This window comes from Agelaius phoeniceus, chromosome 3, assembly GCF_051311805.1.
Source record: "Agelaius phoeniceus isolate bAgePho1 chromosome 3, bAgePho1.hap1, whole genome shotgun sequence".
NCBI classification, from domain to species: domain Eukaryota; kingdom Metazoa; phylum Chordata; class Aves; order Passeriformes; family Icteridae; genus Agelaius; species Agelaius phoeniceus.
This window is the reverse complement of record NC_135267.1, coordinates 26,880,232-26,907,579: the sequence shown is the minus strand read 5'-3', so window position 1 is coordinate 26,907,579 and position 27,348 is coordinate 26,880,232. Positions and strand designations below refer to the sequence as shown.

The following is a 27,348-nucleotide window of genomic DNA, read 5'->3' as shown; positions in this document are numbered from 1 at the left end:
AAATGAGCAATAATAAATCCTGAAGTAGCTGTTTTGTAACAGTTTAGACACACATTTAAAAAATATTTAACAAATGAATAGCAAAGCACCAGAGAAAAAAAATGATTGTGCCTGACCTGGTCAGATGTTTGTCCAGCCATAAATCATGGTCTTAAATCCACCAGCCCCTGCCACCCCTGATGGAAGATCTGTGGCCCCACAATATCCCCTTGGAAGTGATGCTCACAGCCTTTCCAAGTGTTTACCCCAAATTCAGTGCAAGCCAACCTGATAATCCACTGCCTTGCATTACCAGGAAGTCAATGCTACCCCTGTGCCTGTTCTGAGGGTGATGCAGGAGACGAGAAGAAAGTTTATAGAGCTTATTAAATGCACCCTGTCTTTTATTTATATGCATCTGTATTGTCTGTTTGCCTGAGTTTAATTGCAGAGAAACAAGAGAGGGAGAGAGTGAGGTACTGGCCTGTATTTCTCCTATTCTTGTTACAGAAGAAAATAAAAAAGAATCAGTTAAGTTTGGAGGGGTACCAAGGAACAATCACTTCCCACACCAAAGAGCAGGCTTTTTCAGAATGGTGTAATCATTATGGCCAGGAGGTGACTGCATTTGGATTAGGGTGGAGCATATGAATAATTGCTTCCCAAGCCATCCCCATATGCACACCTTGTGTAAATCTGAATTTTGTATAATTTAAACCAGAAAGCATTAAACTACTGCTATCTCATCTAATTTATGTACAGCTAAAACTTAATTGGCCTCATGATTTTTTGGCTGCACTGAATGCATGTACAGTACATGCAAAGGGAGACACGCAATTCCAAAATGGCCATAAAAAGAGCAAAAATTAAGTATCCAATTTAAAAAATAGGACAAACTACACACATTTCCTAACAATGGGAAAATAACCATTTTTTGGAAAGGAAAAACACACAAGAGAAAGTAGTAGTGAGCCAACTCTTATTTAACAGTCCATAATTGCAGGAGGGAACTCTAACCTGGGGATCTCAGTGATATTGGCAACTTTTCTGGACAATGCTTGTGTAATACTAAACTATTGCTTTGCTGACCTACTTCTTTTCTGCTCAGGACTGCAGATATGCTGTTCTTCATTGTCTTCTAAGAACATTGCTGTATTCCTTGCCAACTGGCATTTTCTGTTCCCTTTCACCTGAACTCCTTAACACACTTCTACTTATTTTCAGCCTCTGACATTTCCCCTTCTTTTTGTAAATCTTGATTATTGGAATTCTAGTATAGAGGAATAATGTTGTGTTGGTGACTGGACGTGGAGAAGGTGAGTAAATGAAAAACTGAATGGAAGGGAAAAGTTCTCAGCATATGCTGAGTTTTTGAAAATGTCCCTCTCATGTAGAAATATTTGGCAATTTTCACAAACAGACCTTGTTTCCTATCAGAAAGAAATCAAATTTTATTTTTGTTTGTTTGCTTGCTTGGTTTTGGGTTTTTTATTTTTGGTGTGGGGTTTAAATTTGAGGGGGGTGTTTGGGCTGGTATCCCAGGTAGTAACTCAACTCATTTCTCAAGGGGGAAGGTTTTACAGGCCCAGATTTTGATGTGAGAATAAAATAAAAAGATCATTATCCTTGGACAGAGTCATCAGCATAATCTGATAGTCAGGATACCTTACCATTATTAGTTTAAATCCAACGGAACCTTAAATCCATGTTTCTCTAATCTCAGTTGAGTGTCTTGAACTTTCCAGAAACTAACTAGGGATGACAGCCCTTTCCTGTTCTCATTTCATGCTGTGACTCCCTCCTTGTGTATTATCTCTCATCCCTCTCCTTCTTAATCATTCTGCTAATACCAGTGCTATTCAGAGCCAGTTCTTCAGCTGGCACAGGTGAAAAATCAGGTTTTGACCAGACTGACCAGACTTTGGCCTCAAATGTAATGACATTTAGTCATAGTCTAAAGGTCATGATTTCTGTAGCTGAACACTGCTGGGCTAGAGGAGGCCTAGCCAGCTGCCTCAACTAAGATCATCTTTTTGGCTGCTCCAGCTGAGGCACAGGACTAACATAAGAATTAGCAGAGGCAGAAAGCTGGCTGCAAATCCCATTTTAGATGTACCAGGCAGAGCAACAGATCCAAACACACTTATTTTTAAATTGCATTTGTAAGCCAGGCATGACTGAACACAATTTCGTACATGCAAATGCATCTGTTTGCAAAGCTTCACATTAAATTACACTGTAAGAATCTGTGCCAACAGTTGACAACAGAGGTCCACAGAGTGGCCAAGTGTCATCATTTCTGGAAGGTATAACATGTAGATGTTAACACTGAGCTTCAATAAGTTGCAAAAACTCTTGGAAGTCAAACCAGGGGGCCCCTTTGGTTCCTGTCTACACAATTCTCCAGTAATACAACACAGCCTTCTCATGTGCTATTGCATTTGAAATGGAAGTGAAATGGAAGTTACCACTCAGGTAACTCTGAGCAGTTCATCCTCTCTCCAACAAAATCACTAAAGCAGGTTTTGAAATGAGTTATGATTTACCAAGAAATAATCAAAATTCAGTAGTGGTAAACAGAAGAGTCAGACTCTGAGCAAAGACACAAACAACTGCAGCATAGGCAACTACAACACAGTCAGAGGCATACCAGAGTCTGAACAATGGCATGGTTTGTTGCATTCATGTGGGCATTGAGGGGAAAAGAACACTCTCCATCACAGTAAAACGCAGCGTAGCCCTCCGGTGCAATAATCCAATCCTAAAACAACAACAAATAAATCCACTCATTATATTTTCTCACTCAGGGAATTTGTAACTATATCAAACTAAGACTTGCTCAATGACAAAATGAACTTCAGAAGGTGGCATGTGAAATGAATGTTTGTTTTTTTTTTAAAAAAAGTACTTGCTTTGCTCATGTAAAATTGAGATGAAAATTAATGAAACCTAAAAATCTGTACTGAATACCAACTAATGAGGTTATAAGGGAGACTGAAGATTAAAATATATTTGCAGAATAATTTTTATTCCAGACTAAAAGTCTTGAGCACTTCTTGGTGCAACAAAAGTAATTAAAATGCATTGTCTTCCTTCAGCACAGTCAGCACTGTTAACTGTATTACTGTGTGAGACAGCGTTGCTAGGGATTACCTGTTGGCACATCAATGAATCATACATTTTCAGTATTTCAAGCAACACAGCATGGGCAAAAGACCGCAAGAGGGAAAATATTTTAAAATGTTAATGAAAGCTGTGTGTTTAGTTTGCTGAATTCCTCCTCTGCCAGGTAATGGAGGTGCTGCAGGAAGGGCAGAGAGGATCAAGTAGCTACTTGGGATTTGTATCTTTTTTTTTTTGTATCTTATTTCACCCTGTGTTTCACTGATCAAATATTGTACAGCGTAGCTCTGGCTTTCCAGCTGAAACTTTTAATTCTTACAGTAGCCTTTGTGTTAAAAATAGATTTTCTTTTTTCTTTGACTACTGTGGCCACTATGGCCACTGATCTGAGAGCCTAGCACATCTTGGAGCATACCAGAATTTACTGTTAAAAAAAAACCCTGTTGATATCTGGAAAAAACCCCTGTAATCAAGAGACAATGGCTCGTTTGTTCAGTGGCCTGAGTTCAATACCACAACCCTGCTCTGTGGCCCTGCACAGGGTAATTATGCTTTGCAGACTTGGGAAAACAGCCTCTGCCTACTTCTTCAGGCTGCTGTGGGGATAAATATAATACAAAATATCAGAAAGGATAATGAGGCCATATGAGAGTCTGAGCTAGATACATAAAGGTTGAGCTGTCACTAAAAAGATAGCATACTTTTGCTCCTCATGGACTTGTCCTGCTCCTGGAGAATGGTTTTTAAATAATTCAGAGAAATCTGAAATGCACAGGCAACCATCCCTGGGTTCTTACCTATATATGCAATAGTTAGAGCTTGCTGAAGGCCTTCTTGTTCTTTCTTTATAGAGAGTTCCTTGCTTTCTGGAAAAAAACCCTAAATTGATCTCTATTTTCTTTTCCCACAGTGCCCTGCTTCTGACTTCACGACCTTTTACTGTAAGTATATTAACTTTTTTGTTACTGTATGGCAGAAATTATATAAAATTAGTTATGGTATCATAAAGATCACTGAGCCTATTTTCCTTAGGGACATAAATCCAAGATTTATTTCCCTAAGGACCGTACCCCAGTGAAATCTCTATGACCTGCAGCAGACAGCACTTAACAAGGGGGAATTAAATCTGAACTAGTCAAAACTGAAAACTTTTCATTACTTGATGTGGAGATTTTGGTTTCATTTAGAAATTCACTCAACTCTTGAGCAGTAGTTTAAATTTATCTTTATGTGAATGAATCCATATCATAAAGTCACTAATGTATGCAATATGTTTGAGAGCAGAGCTAAAAAAAGGTAAAGTTATAGTGATAGCAATATTGATAAGGATTTATTACAAAATGCATTTAAAGAATATGTCTCTCATCACTTTAATACCAATTTCCATAAAGAAAGCAGAGTGTAAATAATGGGGGACTTTAAAATAGATTGTCCCAGTTTGAACCATTAGGAAAGAGCATTTATAATCTTACCTGCCATCCTAAGTCTCGGAAACTCACATAAAGTTCGTGTTTCTTACATGCTTGCTTTTGCTCACTTGTGTTATAATCTACAGGAAGTAAATAACATTCATAAATTATTTGGAAGCATTGCTAGAACTGACAAGCTTTAGATATTTTTGAGATCCTTACCAAGCTGTACAAAAGAAAGGAAAACCATACTGTCATTTATACTCCTAGGGTTAGTTGTAAAGGCAATGTAAACCTGGAAATATGGAATCAGCACAGTCAGACTGATACAATTTCTGTGCACTGGCAAAATATTGCATATATTCCCAGTGTTAGGGGAAACAGGTTTACAAATTTGCTGGCCAGCTGAGTAACACCTCTGATAATATCCACACAGGTAATCAAAGAGGACAAGTGAGACCCTGATCCAAAATATTAGGGAAATCATCTCTAGGTTGGCACAGTTTTAATTACCAGGTAAAGAAAGTAGCCGAGTTCAAAAGATGAATTAACAGCAATAAAAAATGTCCTGAAACAAGGGAATTTTCTACAGTATCTTAGTTAAACACATAATGGCACATATTATACTTCTTAATTTTTACCATATATTCTGGAAATATTCACCACTTGATGATCTTTAGTTGCTAATACTAATGTAGACAAGTAGACTAACAGGTGCTTTTTAAAGGACTGAAAGCTCTCTGTCAGAGATGTGTCAGGATAGAAGCACACCCAGAACCTTCCATACATGCTTTTCCATGACAACCTTACTCCTGGAGAAATTCTAGTGCTTGTTCCTTACTGCTCCTAAGTAACAGGAAAGGAAGGGAACAGGATCATGCCTTCATCACATTGGCCCCCAAAGTTGGTTTATACAGCTATTCATGTGGTGCCATAAGTGAGGCATGTGACAGAGCAGGGAGCATAGACTGTCTCCTCTGTTTCCAATTCAAGAATGCATAACGTGACTTTTTTGAATCAAAATAACCATTCTGGGAAAAAAAGAGTTCACAACAAAATTCACAACAAAAACAACAACAAGAAAAAGCAAACAGACAAAAGTCCACAAAACCCTGAAAATGAAGACATGGAAAAATAAAACAAAACTTTCAGTTTCAGGAAAGGAATTTTTTAGGCACATTTCCTTTTTAACATTATAAGACTTGAGATGGAAATGGGAAGGTCTCTGAAAAATTTCAGGATAATTAAGATTCAGAGAGAAGCTCCTTTTTCACATAAAATTAAAGTAACTTCCACAGTCTGTTAACTAATCTGTGTAGCTCTTCACCATCCTTGCAGAAAACTCTTCCAAATATATGGCCTAGAGGAGTTTTTCTGCAAATTTAAGTGCTTCTTGTCAGCCGTCCTGACCTCTGCTACCATTGCTTCTCTGGGTTTTCTTCAGCTTCTCTGTGTCTTTCCAAAGTTGTGATGTCCACAACCAAAAACAGTATAAAATAAAGTCAAATAGTTATTCAGGCTTGTTTTCTAGTAGTATTACCCAGAATATGAGCTTTTCAGTAAAACCACACTGTCAAGTAATCAGCTTCCAAACTTTTTTTAATGTATTCCTGCCTTGTCAGCCTTAGGAGTCTGTTGTAGTATTACAAATTAATGAATAAAGAACAGATTGTGGATGAGGATGATGATGAGAACTGCAGCATGATGGGGCTGCAGCAACCATGGTAGAGTAAAGGTTCTGAGGGATGATATCCACAACAGCATTGCAACCTGTTGCGAGTCAAGCAAATGTGGCACAAATCCACTGTGGTTGTCTACTGAATTCAAATTCAAATAGGAAGCAAAAGTAATGTGTAATTGGGATGAACCACACAGAAATAATATAAACATGTTGCCTGGGAAAACATAAGAAAAATACAGCTTTGTTGTTCAGTAGAGCAAAGGGCCTAGCGACAAGGACTCAGCAGAGGTTAATGTAGCCTGTGATTTCTTTGTCTTGTTTTTTACTGGCAAGATTTACCCCCAGGACTCCCAAGGCCCTGACCCTAGTGACTGAAGCTCTACCCACAGTAAAAGAGATAGAGTTAGGAGTCAGCTAAGCAGCTTGAAGATACATGAGTCCATGTGAGCAGAAGGGATGAATTTCAGGGTGGGGAATGAGCTGACCAGTGCTGCAAAGTCACTTCCTGCCCTTTTTGAGCATTCATACACCAAAAGACATTTCCGATGATTCAAAATGGAAAATGTCACACCCATCTTCAAGAAGGCCAATCAGCTTAACCGCAGCTTCTGGGAAGTCTTTGGAACAAATTCTCATGGAAACTGTCCAGGCACACAAAGAACAAAGAAGGTGTTTTGGGAAGAGTAAGCATGAATTTACTAGTTCAAACTGTGCCTAACCAACCTAACTGTTTTCTGCAATGATCTGACTAGCTTTGTGGGCTTTTGAAGAGCTCTGGGTGTTGATCCCTTTGCTTTTAGGAAGGTTTTGGATATGGTCTCCCATCATATTCCTTGAGTCAAATTGGTCAAACCAATCAAAAACTTTGATAGGTTAGAGTATTTTGATAGGTAAGAATATAATGGATGGAAACTTGCCTAGGCTTCTGGGCCCAAACAGTCAGAGTCAGTGGTACAGAGTCACCTGGAAGCTGGTTACTAGGGGGGTCCCTAAAGGATCAGTGCTGGTAGTAGCATCCTTTTCAGTAGCTTGGACAATAGAACAGAATGTGTTCTCTGGAAGTTCACAGAGGATATGAGATGTAAAAGAGGAGTGCTCCATCATCCAAATTACCAATAAAAGGTTGGACTGCACCAGACCCAGAAGAAACTCAACAAGATGTCATTCAAAACAGACAATTTTTTCTTTTACTGGTAGCATGCTCTTTGAATAGGCTTTTTCTTTATTTTTTAAACAGGCTGTGTACCTACTTTCTATTGAATACACATGGGCCGAATATGACTCCCAAAACTGTGTCAAAAGCTGTCCACAAGTCACAAATGTGTCCATTTGCAATACTAGATAAGCATCAGGGATGTTAAGCTAGGCTTTTTAAGCTATGATTCCTCAAATCCTCATGGTTTTTAAAGACAAACACTGTGTTCTTTCTTATGGTATTTTCCTAGCCCTTCAATGACCACCATTAAAGGATCTCCACATAGAGCTGGTTATGTGCTGCCATCTCAGATACTTTTAGTTGTCCTAGGGCATGCAGGGTCAAAATATACACCCACATCCCATGGGATATCTATGTCTTTTTGGAGAAGCAACTGGAAGCAAGACAGGATGCCCTAAGACATCACAATTTTTCAAAAATCCATATGCCTTTATACAGCTAAAATCCCTGAGTCATACCTTGTGTTGAGTTGTATGTAACAATCCAATGGGTTTTGCACATACTCTAGAAGTAAAGGTAGTTAAAAGTAAAGGAACTTTAAAAAACTGGAGCTGTGTTCACTGATCACTCTTCACAAAGTTCTATATATTCATTTTCACTAACATCTGTGCCCATAGGAGATGAATATTGAGCTTTTCTGTCTCAGCTATTAGAGGGAATTTAAAACTCATACATATACAATAAAAGCCACTTTGCAAAAGAACTGTGACTGAAAAATGTGGAAAGTACGCACATGAGAAAGTCAGGAAAGCCACAATATGTTTTTTAATAGCACACAAGCAGGCAAACAAACGAAAGCTGAAGATTGTGGTTTTGCCAGCTTTCTCTGCAGTGATAGTTTCATATTCAAGAACATGTACAGAAGTTTTAGGGCCAAGATGTAGCAGAACATCCTCCAGTTAAAGGGGAAAATCTGAATAATACATATGTAAGTCATTGCACAGATGTCATCATTGTTGTGATACTCTGAGCCATCTGAATACAGGTTCAGATGATGTGTGGTCACACCAGAACACCTGATAAAATGGCCAGCATGTACAGACTGTAAGCCATCTAACTCATTCACCTATGAAGAAAGTGAGACTCGGGAAAGTCTGAATCCTTCCCTGAATTCTACCTTTCTTGTAGGACAAATGTTGTGTGTAATATAACATTTTATATAAGTATCAAATGTGACATTTATAATAAGATCTGGTGCTAAGGATTCAATTTCACACACTGTAGCTTCAAAGCCCATATGCTTATTCTGTCAAGAATCAAAACCATAGGCTATTGTGATTGAGAAAACATTGTTCCTCAGTGGAATCTAAATCCCTACATAGCAGAAAAAGCTGTGGAAGGAGGTCAATAAAATGTATGTATAAGAACTTTAATGAGATTTTTTTTTTCAGGGGAAATAAAGACATAAAAACATGCTTATACATACTGTTGCAAAATACTATATTTTGAATCAGTTCATGTAACACCAATCAATAGCATACACAAAATTTAGTCTTAAGTATTGTTTCTTTGTTTTATCTCCATATGAATAAAAATTATGTGGCTTTGTTTTTTAGTTTCCTGGTGTAAGTCACTATTCAGTATCTAAATGTGGCTATTCTCTAGTGCCCAGTTACACTGTAACTCTTTTCAGACAATGCTGAAAAAGTTAAAATTTAGCCAGCTTTTTTTTTAGGGGAGAGTTATGTGGCTTACTTTGTAAACAACCTGCCTGGTCTTGTTTTGGTTTGGGGATTTTAATTTTTATTTCTTCTATCTATAGTTCAACAAAAATAAAACTAGGTAAATAAAAGAGTTTAATCCTCTGTGCATAGCAGACAAGTAGAGTCTGAATGCTAAGCTTAATTCTGTCTGTCTTTACACTGCATTGATGTCATCTCCTCTTGAAGTTCTTAGCAACACAGGGGTGGTGACCCCAAGTCTGTCAACAATTTCCCAGGTGTTATAATAATAGATACATAAGATTTTATTCTCTTATATTGAGATTGTGTATATGAGAGAATCACAGAATGTTAGTTGGAAGTGACCTTAAAGATCATCTACTTCCAACTCCCCTACCAGGGGCAGGGAGTCCCCTCATTTCCACTAGACCAGGTCTCTTCCAACCTAAACCATTCTATGATTTCATGAAACTTCATGAGTAATTTTAAAAATGTCTTGTCCTTTGGAAGGGAAGAGCTGGGTTGTCTGGTGGAGCTTTCCTTTTTGACAAGCTGAGAACACAGTAAAGCAAATTGATGAAATCCAAGAACTTAAAAAAGGAAAAAGAGGGTGGCAAAATACAAAATGGAAGAGGCAAAAGAAAGATGAAAAAAGGCAAGAGCAAGGGGAAAAGGGAGAAAAGAAAAAAGAAAAAATAAGGGGAAAAAAGGAAGAGAAAACAAAGAACAAAGAAGCAATGAGGAAGTGAAGACATGACTGTGATAAAGTTGAGACTGATGTATAGAAAGAGAAATATTAGAAGTCTGTCATATATGAATGACAACATACCTATCTGGGCCTGGCTCCATTACCTCTGGCTATGTAAGTGAGCATTTTCCACTGTCAGCGTCTGTCTTACTTGCTGTAGATACAAGGTCATGGAAGAAGCTTAGAAACAAAATACCTACATCACACAATTATCTTTGCTGGTCACTGTGTCAAGTGTCTTGCTTCAAGGAATGAATGAGGATTGAATACAGTCTATTGACTGTCTTCCATGAGAAAGATGATGGGCAAAATTATTTTTTTCCCAAAGACTTTTGTGTTTAAATATGAAGATGTGAATTTTACTTTCGAAGTTCTGCTCATTACTGAAGCTGTAGAGAAGTGGGACAATTAGCCTTCACCACAAACATAAAGGGATGCAGTATGTCCCCTAGATCTTGGGCTGGAAAAAAGAGAAAGAGCATAGCTTTTCTCTGATAGCAGGCTCTCCATATAGAGGGACTATATTCTGAAAAAAGTCAGAGATCAGAGAAATAAGAACATGTATAGTAGAGGTGGCCTTTGAGTCCTAGCAAGATGCATGTATTGTACTTGAATATCTGTACATAGGCTTTGCCCCAGAGGTCCTGGTTGTCCTTGATGGGCTGCAGCTGTGATGTGCTTAATTGGGCTGCAGCTGTGACCAATGAAGATAACTGGGATAAAAGGGGGCAGGTTAGCCAGTCAGGGAGAGCCTTGGAGGAGTCCTGAACTGAGAAAGAGCAATGGAGGAGTCCTGAACTGAGAAAGAGCAACATACAGAAGGAGGAGTCTGTGCTGTGAAGATCTGCATCCATAAGAACATGCTGAAGCGGTATAGGCTTTAGAAATCTGATAACAACAGTATGAGACTCTAGAAATAGAACAACAACAAACATGTTTTTTTCTCTATGTCTTTTTGGCATGCTGGTGACATCTGGACAGAATCCCTATATTGCCTTTGCAGCCTTCAGCATTCTCATCCACAATATTTCAAGAGTATTGTTGCAGTAGTTATTAAAAGAATTCTGGATCACCCATGGTGGGAAAAGTCCAGTGAGCAATCGTTAATGATACCCAAACAAATTTGTTTATTTGTGACATGGGGATTGTTGAGGTAAACTGCAAGGGAAGCGCACGGAATGTGGTTTGCCACAGTGCAGGAACTACACCTTCAAGCAGTTTTGCCACAGATGTTGCTATGTGAAGCTGTGGTCACTTATCTACCTTCAGCTTTGCCATCTTTTCCAGCCTGCCTATATCTTAATGCCTCCCTCTCCAGGCAATGCTTCTCATTTTGATGCAATTGCATGTGCAATTGCTTCTTAACCTGATTTTCTCTTAACAGTATGGTTTTCTTGACCTGAAATCTCTTCTGAAAGAGATCTGCTATGGATTGACCTATGTAGTGGTGTACTCTATGCTTATGTAGACCTTAAAAAGATTAGGAGAAAATTTGTTTCTTAATACCCATTTCACTAGAGATGTTGTGATTTTCTTATTTTACAACAGGTCTGGAGAACAACTGGATGCAGAGACAAGGTTGAAAAGTATTTTGAGACTTACAGGCAGCTCTCCCTGAGGTAATTCTTATGTCAATACAATGTGATAAGGTTGTGTTTTTCCCAGGTTAAAGCAGCAAGGAGCTTTGGCTTTCCTGTTATAATCAATGGGGCTTAAAAAATCTGCTCATTTCTCACTTTTTCGTGCACAAGATACATAGGATTCAATCTGAAAGTGTGATATTTATATTTAGGTATCTTGCATGTACCATTTACTTAGGTGATTATCCCTTCACCCAAAATAATGTAATTCTCAAAATCAGCAGACTTTCCAGAGAATATGAAAAATTATTTAAATAATTTCTTTGATTTCTTTAGCAACTTAGCAGTAATTTTTGGTTGTTATGGTAAAATTTTCCTTCTGCAAAAGATCTGGGAAAGGCTTTTCATTGTATTAGAGTAGTCTTAGCCTGCCTATGTCAAGGTTCTGAGACACATATAAGTAATGCATATTGCTTATAAGATTTCTCCTCAAATAGGTGAGTCCCACCCTAAGGTTAAATTCCTTCCACAAAATATTGATTTGCTTACTTTTAGACTTCCATGGGATTTAAGAACAGCACTTATATTAAGGCTTTGATATGCTGTTATTAAATCTGCCATGCTTCTAGAAAGAAACACTTTCACACCCTTTTCCCAAAAAGTAGAGATGTTTGTTCAGAAGTGAGAATATTTAGAAAGTGACTTTGTGCCTTCAGCTGAAAGGATTGTTTCAGGAAAAACTGGAGCAAAATTTATTCCAGGCTCTAAAGCAATTAAGAACATTTTTATGTGCACTATTGTCCATATCTTTCAGGTAAGGGACCAAATTCACTCCATAGCAGGATATATTTTATATTTATATCATTACTTGTCAGCTGGTCTGAACTCCTAAGCAGTTTACAATTTTGCAGATTGATTTAGCTTCCTCATTTCCAGTATTGACTTTTTAATGTTACATCTTGCCTTCTTCAGCTGAGGCAGTTTTGCTGAGGCTTGCTAGACAAGTAGTAGGGGTGAAATCCTTTTCCTCTATTTTTTACTTATGCATAGCAAAGACATCATCCAGTTGGATACTGTGTAGGCTTAGTTTCAAGCTCAGACACAGACTTTCTTAAACTGCTTGGTCATTTCACCCTCCTGAGGCCCATGATACATGTAATTGATCTGACTTACAGAAGGTAGATCACACCCAGGGCCAACATAACAAAAGGGGAGTGGGAACACTGTTTCTGGCAGTTCAGCCAGTGAGCAGCATCTTTTTGAGCTGTTGTGACTGTATTGCATTTGAGCAGGTGCCCATACCTCCCATAAAAAGACTGCAAATCACAGCTCCATCTTACCCCCAGCGCTTGGCATCCTAGAGGACTCCTGTTGACTACTGGATTTGTTGCGGTTCTGATTTTTCCTCTTGTTGTTGGCTGCTCGGACAGAACGGAAAAGCACTTCGCTTGCCTTGAAGAATGCAACCATGAATGGTTGCTTTGACTGAGGCCCATGTCTTCCAACCAGGCCAGCAGATTTAACATTGATACTTCGACCTAAAAGCAAGGGAAATTAGAAGTTAAAAAGTGAACCTCTGCCTCTTCCAAAGCCCTAGCAGGAGTTCAACTGCTGACTGAATCATAGCAAGGAATTTGCTGCAATCCTGAATTGATATGATTAGGAGTCTACCCACATTTTGTTTAGCAGAACTTAAAAAGACAAAAAAGCTAAGAAATTTGCAAAAGTTTCAACAGCTTTACAGATACAATTTTTATTTCATAAAATTGCAGTTTCTGTGTGCTATATGTCTTATTCATTACAGAGTAGTTTTAATTCAGTCTCATATACATCTATAGAACTGAAAAATAAATGAGGTCCATTAAAGTCTATTTTCTATAGAAAGGATAATGTAATGAGGTCTTCTAATTTTGCATCGTTTCAGTGGGATGTGGAACTTTATATCCCCCAAGCAAACCAGTAGCAAATGGAAGTGTAAATAATAAATATAATTCTGCTTTTAAAATAAATACTGTGCAGTGTTACTCAAATGGATGTTCATTCACCAGTAAAGGTAGGAAGCCATTCAGTTGTTCAAGAGAAGAGAGTTTGAAATATGTGTATTATTGACTCTGGTTCTGTTCCCGGGGGATGTGCATATTTCTTTAAAATATTTGTTCAGTCAGGACTGTGTGGTAACCTCACTATATTATGTGGTCTAAACCTCACTGAAAGAAAGGAAAGCAAAACAAGTCACTGAAACTGCATCAGTGACATTTTAGCAAATAAACCCTCACTCTTAACAGAATTTATTTTGGCAGCATAAACACTTTTGTGCGTACGTGTATTATGCAGAGCCCTTCAACCGTCAGAAAATGAGACAGTGTCATGTGAAGCTGTGCAGCTGTGCAGGGTGGGGACACAGAGGTCCTTTAAAGCCAGGGAGGCTCCGGGCACGGGCACCGCGCACCGGGCGGCACCGGGGCGCCTTGGCACTCTTCTAAACCCGCTGGAAAATTCGGTACGTGGGCAACAAAGGAGCATCTGCCTCACAAATGTATAATGCTGTTAACTCAATCACCCTGAAAAAGAACTTGAAAACATAGGAGTAAACATTATAGAAATAAGCATATAGGTTTCCTTTTCAAACACAAACTCACAGTGGCTGCACGCCAGAGTCTATATTTCTTTAAAAAACTCTATCACTGGCGTAAATGAAAGAGGCAGTTTGATTTGTGGTTAAAGTAGTTTCCATTCTACTTCCACTGTAACAAATGTATTAATTCAGCTCAGACTTCCTCCTTCTGGCAGCCCTTTTGCAGTAAAAAGAGAAATTAGAAGTTCCAGCCAAATACCATACCTTGAACTGACCCACTTCAATACATAAACACTTTTACAACATGTTTATTCAGGTGTAGCACTTTAAATTGGTTTAAGATGTTTCCAGTGACAGAGAGCCCAGCAAAGGCAAGAGAAGAACTGAGAAAGTTAGCAGTTATGGAGCAGAGTAATTGGCAACATATTCTGAACAATTTTGATAATTGCTTTTTTGACTGCAATGGAAAAATATATTTGTTGAAGCTTCTGATTTCATTTTAAATGCTTTTTTAGTCTTGTGTTTCTTTAATTCTTTTTTTCATGTGTTTGAGTTACTATTAAATAATTCAGTAACATTAATTTCTATATGTTCCAATATTCTGCTGCAAGTCAGATATGAAAAACTGTACATGCTATTCTCTATTCATAACAACATGGACAAGCTAGCTTCTCACCACAAAGTTCCACATTTCCCTTCATTTCTAGAGGGAATATTTTTACTATTTTTCTTTGCTTTTCATTCCAATGACTTTCAGAATTTTAATTTTATCTGTAAAATATTAATGCCTTACTGCTGGACATATGGAGAATACTATTAGATTTATATATTGAGAACTGTAAAGGTGTGTGAAGCTTTTCTGAATTTAAATTTAGGTTCCCTGAATTTACAATGGTGGATATTGTGTGCGAAGCAAAATATCCTTCAAACCAATGTGAACTCCCTTTAAAATAACTTTTAATATTACTAAGTTTCCTCTGGGTTTCCTTTAGACTTCAGCAATGAGATGGCTATTAAGATTCCACAAGTTAAGGCTTACTTGGTTATCCAGGGTATAGAGATATACTATAAAAAATTAATCCTGTAACCCACAGCCTTTTTACACAGAGAAACAGCTTATGTGACTATATTCCTTTATGTGTTTGATCTCCTAAGCAGCCAGCATAAGATTTTAGGACTCATTTGTTCAATTCATGAATGGTATATGCACTGGATCTGCTTCTTGTGCAGAGGAAAGCTTTTATTGACTTCTGTGGGTACATTGTTAAACTTTTCTCTCTCAGTTTATCATATACCTTAGCTTAACTGCAACTTTCAGAAGATGAAGCAATCAAAATATACACTGCCCTTGAGACACTATATTTCTTCTATGGAGGATCTCTGAACTGTTTGGTTTGGAAATTCAAACGACATATGTTGTCTCCATTTTAGGTTGCTTCTTTTCAAAAGAAATTTTGCATTTACAGAACTTCTATTATCCTTTATTAAAATAAAAATAAGGAAGAAAAAATTTAAAAATGGTCTTCAGTCTAAAAAGCATTTCCCCTTCTTGAACAGGAGGTATTTCAAAACATTCTGCTTCTGAAAAGCATCAAGCTTTCTGCCATAGCAGTAGCTCCATTGTGTGTGTCATGGTCTTGTTAGGTAGTCCTTATTTTTGTTTGTAGTGTCAATTTCAGTATACATTAAAAAAATATTTGCTCTATGCTGAATTTCCCCTTGTAGCATTCATTTTTGTAAGTGGTTTTAAGCTATCATTTCTTGTAAACATTTCGAAAACTCTTGGCTTCAATGGCAACTGGAAATCCAGGTCTCTGGGGCATGCAGTTGTTCCATACTGTGGCATTAAAGCAATACTTTCTAAAGTCAGCTGAATGACTCAGGCTGACCTGCTTAACTACACTCAGAGCTTCAGCCAGATGAAACTCATAAAACCAAAACAGCGAGGTTTGTCTTTCTGCTTCTCTTGAGCATCTCTGAGCAACGCTGTCAAGCATTCTGAAAAATGGGCTGCATTCTGTCCTTCCATCAAATCTTTAATTCTGAGGATTTCAAAGATTTTTTTCAGATTTCAGAAGAAAAGAAGTGCAAGTAACCGGCAGTCTGCTAGTGCCTCCTCCACTGAACTTAGCCACTGCAATTGCCCCTACACCTAGGAAAAACCCCAAAAACACAATAGATGGATTTACTCTGTGCAGTGATAGTCCAGAGCACTTATATTCTTCACATTTTGGCATGTACTTCTCAAAACTGCTCTGACAATTATCTCCTCTACACACTGGCAGGTATATTTGGAGACTAAGACTTATTTAAAGCATTATGTTTCAAATTTGCTGAACTCCTTAGTCCTTATTCATAGGATTCTGAATCTTTGGCAAGATGTATTTGTTTGACTTGGCATTTAAAATTCTTTTTGGCTTTTATACTATTTGATAGTAAAGTGCCCTTAGCAGTTTGCATAAAAGCTTGCATGGACGTTTGGGTTTGACTGACTGAACTGAATGAATATTATTTGCCTTTTCACATTCTCTCCCCTTATAATAAAGGAATCACTGCTGCAAAAATAACTGTGAAGTTCAGCTTACAATGAGGTCCTATCTCAACAATCCTGAAAATTCTGTGTTTTTTTATTTTTTCACCCACAAAGTAGGAATTGCACTTGGGTTGATAACAGCAGAGCTATTTGCTGTGTCACTCTGTCTGCTTCAGTTCTGTCACATGAAGTCATATCATACAATCCTTTGCATGAACTGATCAAGTTCCATCTTAAAAGTTCATTTCCCCTCCAGCTGCTCCACATGGAAATGCAAGAGCCCTTCAAGCTTTCAATAATACTCTGTCTTGCAGTCTTGACCTGGAGACATATCCTTGTTTTTCATAACATTCAGAAAGCTGACTTTTTCCGAGACTGCCGGTGTGGATGCTCATGACAGTAAGATCTGTGCCTTGGCTTTATCTCCTCAGACAGCATATATTTTAAGTAAAATATTGATCAGCCACTTATTTTGCAAGAGCTTTCAGTCATTATGCATCCTAGCCAGATTTACACTGGCAACACAGCACAATAAGTAATTCCAAAATCCATTATTTTGTCCTGAGTCATCAGCCTGCACCAAACCACTCATTTTGTTATGAAAAACAAGAAAGAACTTATTTACTTTCAAAAGTGTTCAAGAAGTCACAAAACAGATTTTATAGATTAACCACTACTGCTAGGTCACAGTAGTTATTTTGGTCATAATTTTACGTATTTTTACTTGGAAATGAAAAATTTAGCCATTCTGAGAATTCATTTCAATGCAGTTTGCTGAAAAAAAAAATTAAAGTTCCAATGCCACACCTAGGATTTCCTTCTTTTGGGCAGTGACATCTGAAATGAGGAAAGGCCTTTTGAAGAAAGATCCTGAGCATCCAAGGTCCAATAACAATTCATATTTGAGCAAAAAACTGCCCATAGGCTCTGACTATGAAAGCTGACACAGTAGTTTTCAGAATTAGAGAGAAACTTTCATGGTTTTTCATGCCCGAACAGCACTCTCAAGAGCAGTGGGACTTGAAACAAAAGAATTGAGCTGGAGCTTGGCTACCTAAGCTTATTTTAATAAAAGACAAGAGAAAACTAATAACACCAATGTGATGGTCTGTATATAACACATCCTCAACACTCCAACTCTAAAGTATTTTTTTACTGTCCCTATTGTATTATCTACATAAACTGTTGCTCAAACTTTTCCTTTGGTGGACACATTTATCTATAACAACATAAAATATGCTTTTGTCACATGCTTTATGTGTTTTATTAACTCTTCTTCTCCCTGGAGGCTTTAAAGAATTCTGACAAATGGGTGGTCTTGGATGCTGTACTCTGCCTTTCCTAGGCTTCACAGCTTTAGTCAAGATTCATCTTTTGTTTGTCAAATCTTACATTTAGTTGTTTTTACTCAGTTCATTTAAAGGAATTTTTGGTATCTTTTTTGTGTTAATTTTGGTATTCATAAAGCTCTAAGAAAGCTTTCTTGGGAACACATAAGGAACGCTGATATGCTGTATAATGTGGCAGTACCATATATGCTTACACAAAGAAAATCAGTTGTAATTATACACAAAAATGCTCTGTAAGTACTTGATTTATCCTTCCAAGTTAATGCACTTAAACTGTGAGTGGCTTGTGGGAGTCCTGGGGCTTTTCTGCACCATTAAAAAATGTGTTCAGGAAGACAATAAAACAAGGAGAGATTAGATTAATTGGTCATCCACCAAAGAATAAAATGGATAAAAGCCTTCTGAATGGACTAGAACACAAATGCCATTATCTCTAAACTAATGGTGTTGAGAAGCAGCTGTATCCTTCATCTGTCTGGGGAGAAGGGTGTGGGGTGATTTGCACAGCTCTACAGCCAGGACCAGTGAGCACCAGTGGTGGTAGGAGAAGGGGTGGGAGCCCATTTCACTTCCCTCCTTGGCCCTTCTGCTTAAAGTGAGTATGCCCTTACTAACAAAGGGTGTGTTCACTTGCTACAAGCTGACACAATGTGGAGTGTTTGTACCCAGCTGGAAACTGTGGTTCCACCTATCTGAGCAAATTAAAGACTGCTGGAACTGGATCATCTGCTCTGCTCAGGGTAGGAGTGTGCTCCCGGTGCGTTTACATCCTGCGCCAGCTCCACCACAGTCAACAGAACCTCAAGGCAGCACTGCAGCCCTGGGACCTTTCTCATGGGGGCAGCTGTCATGGGATCACCCTGTTTTGGAGACTGAGACTCATCCTTCCAGCTTGTTTCACACCACAGCATTGCCGAGCACGTTTAATTTAAAACTAGTACAATTTTGGCCAAAGTCAGCTCTGAACTAGAAATGAATGTAGCTGTACTTAGGCAGTGCTTGAGCCCAAGCTAATAAAACCTGCTGAGGGGCAGGATGTATTAGCTCAGGTTCAGTGCTGTGCTAACATGGATATATGGCTTCCAGATGGCCCAGAATTTAGTCAGAGCTATTGCCTGCCAAAGCCTATATATATATATCAATATAAATACATATTTCCTAAGTTTCCCCACTATAAGGACAGTAATGGAGGAGACATTGCTCCTCATACTTTGCCTTGTAAATACCAGATCCATCAAGAGGTTTAAAGGTAACAACCCAGCAGCATCCTCCAGCATACTTGATAGCTACCATGGCCAAGGTGGTCTAGGGGCAGCTGTGGGGTAAATAAATGACATTTAGTGTGGTAATGGTGAGGCCAAAACAACATCAAATATACAGCCAAGTACATGAAGAGGACAGAGTGCTGCCACACGTTGTTGAGAGCAAATCAGCCACTCCATGCCACACTGAAAGCTGCCCTTCTGAAGGCTTAGTTGAAGAAAGGGACCTTGGAAGATCTAGGCTAAAAGGAAGAGTGGGTAAAAAAGAGAGACTATGTTTTTTAGTTTCTTCCCCAACATCTCTGGAGAAGAACTTCACCAATCCTTCATGCAGCATGCAGGGTTAAGAACCAAACCCTCTTCCAGGGGACACACATCAGAGCATACCCAAATTCACGCTGAAGGGGGAATTAGCCTTCCACAGGCTTCACTTGGATTGAGTAACCTATTTTTTTTCAAGTTTGCTTTTGCTCTGGGGAAAAAAAATACTTGAAAATACTTGAAGAGTCAGAGTCAGGGAGCTGAGGGTTCCGGCTTCCTGCCCACCTCAAAAAGCAAGAAAACCCAAAGAAACCTTCTATTGGACTATGTGGTAACAGAAATCTTAATCTTTGTTTTTTCAAAGTAGACACCAGTTTCTTTCCTTCTGGTGTGCTGGTAGATGAAAAATAAGTGAGAGCTGCAGTAATCTAATAAAAGGCACATGACTATATGACTGTGGGGCTACTCAGGATGTTGTGTTGAGAGCTGTGTATTTGGAATCCATTTTATTGTGTGGATCACCACCAATCACATTGCACTTTATCTCCCTCTCCCATACTCTGTAAACAACTCTAGGTTCTCCTCAGCAATGACATAAATAGAAAAAGGATTACTCTTGTAGCTGCTTATACCACTTCAGCAATAGTGATGTTCAGGTCACTGCTATAAGTCCACTTATAAAAATGCTAAATGTTAATACAAAGGTGCTTATCCACTAGAACAAGTTTTAAGTCTTAGGAGACATGTGATATATATACAGGAAGAGGTTGCATGGAGCTTTTGAAATTATTTGTGCATCTGTATTGATTTTATGTTGCAATTCATCCAACCGTGCATCCATCAGTGTGAAAAAGATCACCTCTCATTTGAATCATGACAGAGAGTTTTGGTGTCAAAAGCAGAGAATCAGCCAAAAGGGGATGCTGCAAAATGTTGAGGATACGTTAAAAAAGAGAATCAAAAAAACCTGATCCTTAATTTGCCACAGCCCCAGGGAAAGAGTGCATTATATGTTGACAGCTTCCATATGTGTCATGCAAACCTTTATTCTTACTTTTCAAAATAGAATATCCCATTAAGAGAAAAAGTCTACATTTCATGCTAAAATGAGACGTATGATACCAAATACTGTCCTAAAGAAAAAATAAAACACATTCCAGTGTCATGTGGCTTTTTGTACTTTTTTCAGGATTTTCAAAGGGGGGAAAATATGAATTACAACAACCAGACATTTTTCCAAAGATTTTCTTTTCACACATTTTCTTTTCTTTTGTATTAGTTACAAACTTCTTTTTATTCCTTATGTAGACATTATTATTACTATTTGTGCACCATCTTCAGGGATGCAAAGAAATATACACAAGTAATTGCCAAAAAATGTCTCTGATAGATGACGGTAAGAAAGATTACTTTTAATGGTAGTGATAACAATATAATAGCACCCTGGAGTCTCAGCAACCATTGGTTACCCATATTGGCTGTATGAATAAATCTAAAAATTAGTATGTTTTTACAGACTTGATTATCCAGGACCCCAGTGTAGCACCGGAATAACTCAATCAGGGATCCTCTTACTTACCAGAATCCCATTTAGTTTAATGATCTGTTGCAATAGAAAGGTTAATAGATCAGGTTTTATCATAAATATCTCTCCAGTTATGGGGACAGAAGTACTATGCCTCCTGTAAACTCGGCTGACAGCTGGAGACATGAAGAAATGTGCTTCAGACCTGCATGGCCTGAAGTTCACTTGAGCCAAGGGAAGGTTTTTCAGCTGATTTGAGCCAGTCCCTGAGCTCTCTCAGAGAACTGGTTGGAGGAAAGGTGGGTGGGGTTCTCTGGGTTACGAACCGAGTCTGCTACACACTGAGTCGTATAAAAATTCATGTTCCATCTGTACACAAACGTGTCATTCAACTGCTGGTGTTTCTAATAGCTTCCAGAAGTAACAGCAACCCAATAAAAATAATCAAAGCCTTAAGAGCAAAATTGTAAGAGCATGAAAGGATGATTTTGCTTGTGCTAAGCTGAAGTAGTGTAGCGTAGGTCTATCCTATAGTTTTGAAAACTTTAGTCCCTAGAAGTTGACTCCTTGTACAAATAAAGTGAAAAAGGGAATAGAAAGTGAGGGAAAAGGCAAATTCCTTCATAAGTCAAATAAGTAAGGTGCAAAAGGTAAAGCTGTTTGTGGCTTTGGAATTTAAAATAGAAAATTATCTATCACCTTTCCGATCTTGGGAGTAGGACAGGGGAAATATTTACATGAGCTATTCTTTTACAATTTCTTCAGTGTATTAACCTAAAGGTTTCCTTTGACCCATACAAACTTTCCTGTAGTTTACCAAACGGATGTAATTTTGAGGCTAGAACCAACAAATTGCTGGTTGCAGGGTTTCTTAATGAATGCCTTTCATGGATATTTAATTTTCAACAATTTCTGTGTTCAAATCTCCTGAAAAAAAAAAAAAAAGTCAAGGATGGAGTTTATTCTGGAGCAGGAAAGCTGGCCAGAAGCCAGCCCACCTAATTTGGATTCCTGACGGAGGTGTCACCTCCCCAGAATTGTAAGAGCTTTAAAATGGCCTCACTAAACCAGGCTGCCTAGGAGATCTACTCCCCATGCAGCCCAGGCTCAGGAGTGGTGCCTTTGGAGGCTGGCTGAAGGCAGCAACGGGGTCTACTCTGCACTGGTGCCCCTTTGTGCACTGGCTGTTCTCTGACCATAAGGTAACACCAGATGAAATGGCCATGAGCTTCGGTGCAAGCCTGCCAGCTCTCTTCTTAAGCATCATGCCTAAAGGACAGTTTTTGCATAACTCTCCAGCAGCCAGGGCACTTGCTGAAAAAGTATGAGATGCTTTGTTCGCAGCCCAGCTGAGCCTGAGGGAGAATTTAGATCAAAACCAATGAGAAAATGTAGCCAGAACAAAGAAGAAAAAAAATATTAATCCTTACACCAGGGTTTCTTCTGCTACTCATTAACATTATGTCAGCTAAGGTTTAGATTAACTGGCATCATAGATCCCTTGACCTCTGACATAAAAAGCTTTTTGACAAAAAGAGTTAAATCTGAGTTTGCTTGTAAAGTGGTATGGATTAAGTGAACCATCACAGAAAAAACAGTATATAAGTCTCTTTTTATTAGTTTCTAAAGAAGTCTAAGTAAAGAACATTTCTTCTAAAAATATTGTTTTGCACTGAGATGCATTTTCAAATTTAATGAAGAGCATAACTCTGAATAATGCAGTAGCCCAGCAAATTTGTATTAAAACCCCCACAGCTCAAACCTTCAGTTTTGATAGTGGTTTTTTCTAATTTTCAGCTAACTAAAATTTTCAAGATTTCAAATCTTTAACCCATTTCAAGGTTAAAAAAATCTTTTTTTTTTCAAATTAAAGAAAAGCAGTTCCCACATTACCCTATTGTTAAACTTGCTTCAACATCAGTATCAACAGATGCTATATCTTTTGAATGGCTCTGAGGTTTATTTTATAACTTCTTCTATGCTTCAGCCCAAGAAGAAGTTCTGCAGAAGTTTGCAGAAGAAGTTCTGCGTATCTGTCTGACTTTCCTGAATGTAATCATCACTAGTAGAACATTAAAATGGATCTTAATTTTGTATGTAGGAGCCTGAACCCAATTTGACTTGATTCAGTTAGTTTTATAATTGCAATGTTCTAAAGAATTGAAAATACTAGAAAATTTGCACACCACATCAACAGCAGGATAAGATTAGTGTTATTTGCTTACAAACTCTCAGTGAATTGTCACCCAGTCAAGTTAAAAAACACCCATCCAGAAAAAGGTGCTAGCAAGGTTTGTCAAGAGCACACAAGGCATTGGGATCTGTAGTTTGGATCTTACCGTCCCCAGTTTCAGCGCAGAGTTGCAAGCCCAGGTTGTTCTGTGGATTAATCACCCAGTGATTGCTGGTCACAGTGATGTCGAAGACAAACCAGCCCACATCAGAAGCTTGAGCCTTTCTTGAGTCTAACAGGAACAAGTCTGCATCCCTAAATTAAAGAAAATAGGGACTTAAGGCATTCAAATATTATTAGCTCTGTCCCTAATTTTCTTGCTGACAATAACTTCTTGGAGTCCAAATCAATAATCCTTTGACATATCCTCATTATGACATAGTACAACATGTGCTGTAGATGACAGGTAGTTGGTAAGTATAATGCAGGTATTTCCCCTAAGAGGCCTTTCTGAAATGAGCTTCAGCATGTAAAAATGATAGCTCTGGAAAATCTGAAAAATACAGCTTCCTGATACAACATGAAAAACATCATTGAGGCCGTGTATAAAAAATTCATCTCTGAACATTCGAATGCATCAGGAAGATTCACTTTTATAAACTTTTCAGCATAAAAGACAAAAAATGTCAAAATCACTTCCCAATTTCAACTAAAACTCAGAGGTATAGCATTGCTAAAAAGATCTGTTGTTAATAACATATGATGGCAGCTGTATCCTATGACAAAACATGAATAGATGGCAGTTCAGACCGTTTCCTATTACTGCAGATGTTTGGAAAATAAGTCTCTATATCAAAGCAGAAATTACATATCTATTCAATAATATAATTATTACATTTTAACCCTCAGTTCCCTGGTATATTTTCAAATTTGTTCCCATGAAATCTTCCAGTAATTCAGAAGGGTTGCTCAGGGGAGTTAGTATAATTGTGTTAATAAATTTTTAGCATGGGTCATTTATTTGTTCTGTTTCCACATATCTTGTGACACAATTGGTTCCAGATCATCATCTGTATTACAAATAATTTACTACAATGACCAGACTAAACCCAAGATATTTAACTCTCACCAGTTTCATTTTACACGCTTCTACAAAGCAGCATGCATTATTAAAAACTGTTTTCACCGTTTAACCTTTTAAACCTAAATCTATAGTTGTAGAAACATATTTTTTATGCCATAAACAGTAGTCAAAACAGTAAGATACAAGAAAAAAATGTTTCATTCTAATTTTTACTGTACGAGTCAGCTAAAGCCAGAGTTGGCTCACACAGATCTGGGAATTGTACTGTTGCCTTACAGACAAAATGAATTCACACTTAAAGAGGAAAGACAACCAGCCAGAATAGGCTTTGTGTGAAAAAGTGGATTTAAAATTGCTAGTGTCTTGTCACTGTAGTCTTACATGCTTAATCACAACGACACCTTAGAAAGTTCCTGTCTTATCTAAACACAGTAAATGCACCTAGAATGTCTGATACTAAGAAAAGCATTAAGTGCACCTTTTGAAACTGTGATTGCTAAATAATGAAGAAAATAAGACCAAGTGAACGATGACAAGCATGTGTTTACTTATATGTGAGATATATCTGCAAAATCAGGTTAAAGAGCTCAGAAATTATAAAGGAAGGTAATTTTAAAAAAAAGGGAATTGAAAGGGCTTTTGTTTCAAGTTGCCTTTTTTTTTTCTTCTGTTAAAGGATAATCTTTTTGCTGGGCTCTTATCACTTCCATTCTAGTAGACCTGTGCTAATGACCACACAAGGAGAAAACCTACATTCCCCCTCTGGAGTTAACATGAAGAAAATCTTACAGCTCAAAAGAGCCTGACCTGCTATGCTAGCACTGAACAAATTAACAACGTACCACAAGCTCATAAATAGTACTCTCTGGAGTCTTAAATGCCAACTTTTTTTCTCTAATAAGCAGTTTTATCAGAATTTTAAACCTGAAAAGTTCCGACTGTAATAGTCTTTGAGATTTTTATTTAGAAATAATTTTGCATCACTCAGTAGATTTAATAGAAAACTGTAAAGGTGTTTGGAATATAAAATACTACAATACCACAGGGATATAGTTCCACACTTGTCTTTTCTCCTCCTAGAATACATAATTGTTTTCTCATATAGAGTCTTTCCATTCCAAATCCAGGACTGATACTAAATGTTCTCAAAATCACAATGTTTCCCATGCCAAATCAGAATAAGGCACTACTAATGGTCCAGTCCAGAAATGCCTATGAGGGACAAATTTTTCCTCAATCTGACTTTATTACTTTGTACTGCAGCAAAAACTCAAACTAAAGTTCAAATACTTGTCTGTGTCTCTGCAAGTACAGTGATCTGGCTAAGGTAATAAACTTTAAAGAGACAGATTGCTCTTACTCATTACCTCTGCAAATGAAATGAAAATGAGTTGGGGTTACTTAGAGAAAAACAGAACTGATTCTTGAGAGCACATAGAAGAATGGAGAAAATGTATCTGGACCAATACTAGTAATTTAGCCCACACAACAACAGCATGTTACTACAGAAATTCAAAGTCTGTAAAACACAGAGAAAAAAATTCAGGGAAAATAACAACTTCTTCCGCAATTGATACAGATACAGGGTAAAAAAAAAAAAACCCTGACCCCTGAGAAGGCAGCAGGAGCTCTGGGATCAGGGTTCCCCCATTAGCTCATGTCATTCATTCAAACTTCCCATCATATGTTGTGACATTTTTAATTTTAAAATTCTCCTTTATTCTGTGCAATCACACTTAAAATGAAAAACAGCTGCAAATTTTGGCTGAATTTTAAAAAGTATTTCTATTTAAAATATAGCCCACAACATGTAATAAAAACCCAAGGCATTATGTCGTAAATAGCCCAAAATGCAGAATGCAGCCGATTGGCTGTACCTTTACAGAGGCTCTTTCAGTTCAGTGATTTCAGTCTGGTCCCCAGTGATCAGTTTTATAAAGGAGAAATGCTATCACAGTCAAAAATTTCAGCAAAGAGGCTGAAGGCAGAGCATCTAAGAAGCTCCACATCTCCTGGGACCCTTAAGGAAGAAAAGGTGGAACAAACCAGCTACATGTTCCTTGAAAGCCAGAACAGTCCTTGATCAGATAAAATAATCATTACAGTGTAATAGGCCATCCCAATAATGCTGTTTTACCTCCATCCTCATTCTGGAAACTGGCTTTTGTATCTTACTGCCACTTGAGCATTCCCTAATGTAAAAACAGCCCTCAGAGTTTACTTGAATTAGTGGCTAGCTGCCACCAAATCATGAACCAAGATTTGGCATCAATTGGACAATATTTACTTTTGTCTTGAGAAAAGACTTGGATAGGAGTCGATGGTGGGGCTCCATAGGAAGTCAGCCTGCTATGGGCCATGCTGTACATTTCCTTAGACCAAATAAAAAACTTTAATCCCAAAGACTGGAACTTCAGCAAACTCCAAGGGAATTGAACACACACACTTCAGTAGCCATGCTGCCATAGAGACAGAAGAATGCCTGAGACTACAGCACAATCCTTAGTATGCAACTTGGAAACCCTGAGCCGTGTGCCTGAAAGCACAGCAGGACTGTTTGGGATTGCAGAGTCCTGTCACACACCCATGTGTCCTGCTCAAAGCAGAGGGTGCAGGAGCAGTTCTGCTGTGGAATGTCACTAGTAAGGACTGTGGGATGTTACAGAATCATAGAATCAGAGGGAGGTTTGGGTTGGATAGGTCCTCAAAGATGATCAAGACCCAACCCCATGCCATGGGCAGGGGCACCTTACACTAGGACCTGTGGCTCAAAGCCCCAATCAGCCTGGCCTTGAAAGCTTCCAGGAATGTGGCATTCACAACTTATGTGGGCTACATGTTCCAGTGCCTCTCCATCTTCAAAGTTCTCTTCCTCTCCCATTCTGTAGTTACAGCTTCTAAAAATTTTGTACCTGAAACCTAATGTACATATGTCAAATAAACCTGAGGTGATAAAGTCAAGAAAACCACAAGTGAAGTCTGGCCACAAAAGCAAAAGCTATGGTTTTGTTGGAAAAATAAAAATTTCTAGGAGCTTGTCTTAGGGTTTCTTCTGCCTGGAGACAGCAAGGGGCCCATGGAAAATTTTTGTTGTTTCTAATTTGAACAGTGAAGAGCTTGTGGTCTTCTCCTGTCCTGTTCCACTGAGGCAGTTGCCTATAATATCCCTACATATTAGCAGAAACTGTC

General features: G+C 38.1%; 1 protein-coding gene across 2 annotated transcripts in view; it reads right to left on the bottom strand.

The window, feature by feature from the left end:
- BMP5 (bone morphogenetic protein 5) overlaps positions 1 to 27,348 on the bottom strand; it is a 54,841-nt gene that overhangs the window by 1,353 nt on the left and 26,140 nt on the right. The window contains exons 3-6 of one of the 2 annotated variants that reach the window (XM_054630009.2): positions 23,242 to 23,390; positions 12,738 to 12,935; positions 4,575 to 4,651; positions 2,630 to 2,740 (exon numbers count right to left, since the gene is read on the bottom strand). In XM_054630009.2, the coding sequence (XP_054485984.1) occupies positions 2,630 to 2,740; positions 4,575 to 4,651; positions 12,738 to 12,935; positions 23,242 to 23,390 (535 nt within the window). The remainder of the gene's footprint in view (positions 1 to 2,629; positions 2,741 to 4,574; positions 4,652 to 12,737; positions 12,936 to 23,241; positions 23,391 to 27,348) is intronic. The other variant, XM_054630010.2, reaches the window with a different exon arrangement.